Raw genomic sequence first — 4,498 nt, 5'->3', positions numbered from 1 at the left:
TCAAAAATGGCCAAAATGGCCTAATTGAGTATGCCGCAATTAGAGGCGTGGCATTCAAAACTGATATCAATTAGCCAAAAAAGCAAAACGGTCCGACACAGATAATTTCATAATCATTTAGATTTCCAAATTTGGTTACGATTGGTTAAGTTTTGGAGGAGGAAACAGAGGAGTACGAAACCTCGATTTTTAAGATTTTTACGCAGGATTTTTCGCCTTGTCCTTATTGCACTACTTTTAGGTGCCGCTTCCGTTAGCGAGACGGGTATATTTACCTAAAATATTTAAAACTCAGCTCCTGTTTCGTCTTAAGTAAGGTGTATAGCTCCCTCCAGACTATGCGCGTGAATCGCGGGCGAAGCCGCGAACGCGAGTGTGGAGTCGATTTTCGCAGACAGCGAAATCGACTCCACACTCGCGTTCGCGGCTTCGCCTGCGATTCACGCGCATAGTCTGGAGGGGGCTTATGACTATGAAGCTATGAAGCGTTCAAGGGGCATTTAGTAAAAGACAAAGGGGCAAAGACACCACCATCCCCATTTTAAAACTTTTGAAGGGCTGTGATCTGCTTGTTAACGCCATCTATCGAAAAGTTTTTAAATCATGGGTACAAACTATTTGATATAGATGTCCTCACAGTTCGACGCTGATATAGAAAGAAATGGAAATGTATATTAATAGTAAACATACAACAAACACATGTTACAACCAATTTGCAAAAAAATATTTTATTGTTTGTTTCATAAATAAATTGAATTGATTGTATTGAGACAGAGACATAGACAACCTTCTCAAATCCGCCATAGATTATAGAAAGAAAGCCGTCAATGTCAAACTGACGTCCAATGAAATCCGACCGCGCAAATTACGGATTTCGTATCGATTTTCACTGCCGTAAATATTAAAACTTGACCTGTTATAGCATTCCAAGTTCCTTTACTACCCTCGCCTCGATGTCAACACAATCGAAAACAAAAGCCATGCCTCTATTAGACTTGAAAATGTACGTGCGAGTGGTGGCCGCAGTGTTCTCTGTAAGTTTAACTGTATTTATTTTGGTATATTTACTGTTTATTTTGTCTGAGTTTGCACAAGGTTGTTGACTTACGAATGAAGAACATAATTAGCTTAAACGGTGGCTGTGATTATGTTCCTTGAAGCGAGAACAAGGGTCGTTTTGATTGCGTATGTTTATTCAATTTATTTGATTGCAGATTTCGTCTTCGACCGCGTTTGTGATGGCCCTGCTTCGGTTATTGAAGCCGGAATTATTCTATTTGGAGCCATTATTCAGTAGCGATTTGGGTTCGTATCCTCCTTTAAAGTAGCGTATAGTTCCGTATACACTGCGTAGCCTTTCATTGGCCCTATTGTATTCAAAATTACTCTATTTAAATTGACATTGTTAAACGGATAATCGCGTCGTAATTAATTCACTAATTACTTGTTTAGGTCATAAACTGCTTACCTTGCTTGGTCTTGATATTTTGAGAGTGCTAGCAATACAAGTTTCTATTTTATTTGAAACAAAACCATGGAAATTTTCACATTAGAGGAAATTTTTAAAAGAAGGTGTTCCAAATATTCGCGAGAATATAAGAAGCGGAAGAATTATGGAATATAAGAGCAAACATTGACATCCTAGCAAAAAAAAGTATTAAAACTGAAACATAAAAAGTAACCCTTAAAGAATGCTCATACAAAATATTTCTAACAACAACTTTTTTCAGGAGTTCACTATTTCATCTCCGGCCTAATGATAGTGACAAGCGCCATAGGCTTCCTGAACAGCTGTATCGTCATGAACCGGAGCACAGCCCTGAACACCGGCCGGAACATTACGACGTGGTTGCTGCTGGATTCACTGTTTGAGACCAGCCGGGTGGTGTATGTTTTTGTGTGCGAGGTTGTGCTGAAAGGGAAGGGTCCGATACAGTTGTATGATTTGCTGATCAGCGCTGCGCAATATTGTAAGTACCATTTATTAACTTATGTATAAAAACGCTAAAAATATAACAATAAAAGAGATTTCTAATAACAATTTACACACTTTCTTCAAGTAATATCACTATCTATTAATACAATATCTGCCTCCTAGCCCAGTCAGTAGTGACCCTGCCTATGGAGCAGGAGGTCCCGGGTTTGAATCCCGGTAAGGGCATTTATTTGTGTGTTTATCACAAATATTTGTTCTTGAGTTATGGATGTTTTCTATCTCTCTCTCTCTCTCTCTCTTTAGGCTTTTTCTGCCCTTCGGGTGTAGGCCTCCTTCATTTTGCGCCATTTGTCACGGTCCTGTGCAACCTGGAGCCACTTCTTCCCCGCAGTCCTTTTGATGTCGTCGTCCCAACGCATCTTGGGTCTACTTTGAGGACGCTCTTCTCCCCATGGTCGCCACTCGAGTAGTCGTTTACTCCACGAATCGGTCTTTCGTGCTATAAAATATTATAAGAATAATTATTATTTAATATTATGAGAATAAATATCTAAATCTAAATCTATATGACCAGCCCATTCCCACTTCAAATTTGCTACGCGTTTTACAACATCCGTGACCTTGCTCTGCTGTCTCAGCTTGGGGCTAGGTTGATATGTATAATGTCCCCAAATATTTATTAAATTTTATTTATTCACTATCATGTTTTTCTTTCCAGTGCTGGATAGCTTCCTCTACTGCCAAATGATACTCAGACACTAGTACATGTGGAAAACTCGTAGATTTAAATTATTCATATAGCACTATATAGATCCAAGATTTATAGCATTTAGTGAAAATCTTCCAAAGAATATTCTAGGCTACATAGTTGATTATTTTCTCAAAATTATGATCTTGATAGTGTAAGATATGTATTTTTCTAGAAGGAAAATACAAAGATGTTTGATATTTAAGGAAAGCCACGGTTGAAGAATTTTATTTGTGAGCCATTGAAGAGATTTAAAAATAAACCGGACAAGTGCGAGTCGGACTCGCCCACCGGGTTCCGTACTTTTTAGTATTTGTTGTTATAGCGGCAACAGAAATACATCATCTGTGAAAATTCAACTGTCTAGCTATCACGGTTCGTGAGATACAGCCTGGTGACAGACGGACGGACGGACAGCGGAGTCTTAGTAATAGGGTCCCGTTTTACCCATTTACAGATCGTTTACAGATCTCTGTATGACATTTGCAAAAATAAAGTGTGGCAATGTCATAATTAACGTCAGATTTTTATGAAAGTATGATATTTATAATGAATGACACTCCCAAACTTTACTCTTTTCAAGCCGCCGGCTATCGCTTAAAACCTTGAACCTATAAAAAAAGCTAATGTGCACTGCACCCAAAGTTAGTTTTTTTATAGGTACCTACAAGTATTTGAGAATTTCTATGTGTGTAACATGTATAAGGCTCCTTTTCCATTGAGCTGGAGACGAGAGATGTGCGAAAATCAATCAATAGCATTGGTTGTAAGCATCTAGAATCTCTCATCTCCGACTCAGTGGAAAGGCAGCCCAATTGTGTCTTATATTTTTAACCATCTGAAAATGATATGTAGTCAAAAACATTCCTGTGTTGCTTTAATTTCGAGCTTATTATAGTGAATACTGAGATTATTTAGGGGTGCTGTGATTTTGAACATATTGAAAGCAGGGTTTGTTAGCAAATTTATGTTTACTATGGCTTCGCCATGCTATTTTACGTTTAAATGAATCATGGCAAAAAAACGCGATAAAGAAGGCGAAAAAACTTCAACTAGTATAGGTACTTTGCGTCGCGCAGTTGAGCAATTTATGCCTGTGCACACCGGACGCGTGTGCGTAAGACGTGCGCGTGTACCTAATATAGATCCTTATGAGAGACGGCACACCGATTGCGTGACGTGCGCGTGCCCGGCTACAATATTCACGCGCACGTGCACAGCGACGAACACGCAGCTGGTGGGCTCTTACCTTTAATCATATTGTGTTGGTAATTTAAGTATGTTTTTTATTATCTAATAACGTAAGTCTAAATGGTATGTTAGTAGGAGTGCTAGACGTAAAAACGGAGCGTCAAAATATGATATCTTAATATTTGTTTTACTTTTTAACAAAATTTTAGCATACAACTCTACACTCATAATTTTAAGCCAGCTAAAAATAATTCCTTATAAAACAAAACATTCCAACCGAAGGTACTGTAGATAAAAAAAGTCTATATAATTTTAAAATTTGATGTACTTATAAGAGTAAATATCACAATTTAAAAAAATCCTATTATGTAAAATATCTTATATTGCTTAACACTTTTATGCTCACATCTATTTTTTCATAAGAACTTAGCAAATGTATACCTACTATGAGTATTATTTTAATGGTTATTATAAGTAACTGACGTAGTGCATTTACTTCAAAATGGGTCATACTTACACAGATTTGGTTCTATTTTGACTTTTCTTTTCCCAAAAATAAAGGAAATTTGTGTAAAAAATATAGGCCGATGTAAACACAACTAAAGAAATTAATCTCCGAGTCC

The 4,498-nt window shown here is 37.4% G+C and overlaps 1 protein-coding gene across 1 annotated transcript; it reads left to right on the top strand.

Moving 5' to 3' along the window:
* The first annotated feature begins 796 nt into the window (after positions 1-796).
* LOC134789557 (uncharacterized) lies at positions 797-3,118 on the top strand. Its single transcript, XM_063760130.1, has 4 exons — positions 797-1,034; positions 1,215-1,305; positions 1,731-1,970; positions 2,655-3,118. The coding sequence occupies exons 1-4, from the start codon at positions 954-956 to the stop codon at positions 2,696-2,698; spliced, it is 456 nt and encodes a 151-aa protein (XP_063616200.1). The 5' UTR covers positions 797-953; the 3' UTR covers positions 2,699-3,118.
* The last annotated feature ends 1,380 nt before the right edge of the window (positions 3,119-4,498 follow it).

Source organism: Cydia splendana, chromosome 4 (assembly GCF_910591565.1).
Source record: "Cydia splendana chromosome 4, ilCydSple1.2, whole genome shotgun sequence".
Taxonomy (NCBI): domain Eukaryota; kingdom Metazoa; phylum Arthropoda; class Insecta; order Lepidoptera; family Tortricidae; genus Cydia; species Cydia splendana.
The sequence above is the reverse complement of the archived record's forward strand: the minus strand, read 5'-3'. Positions and strand labels throughout refer to the sequence as shown.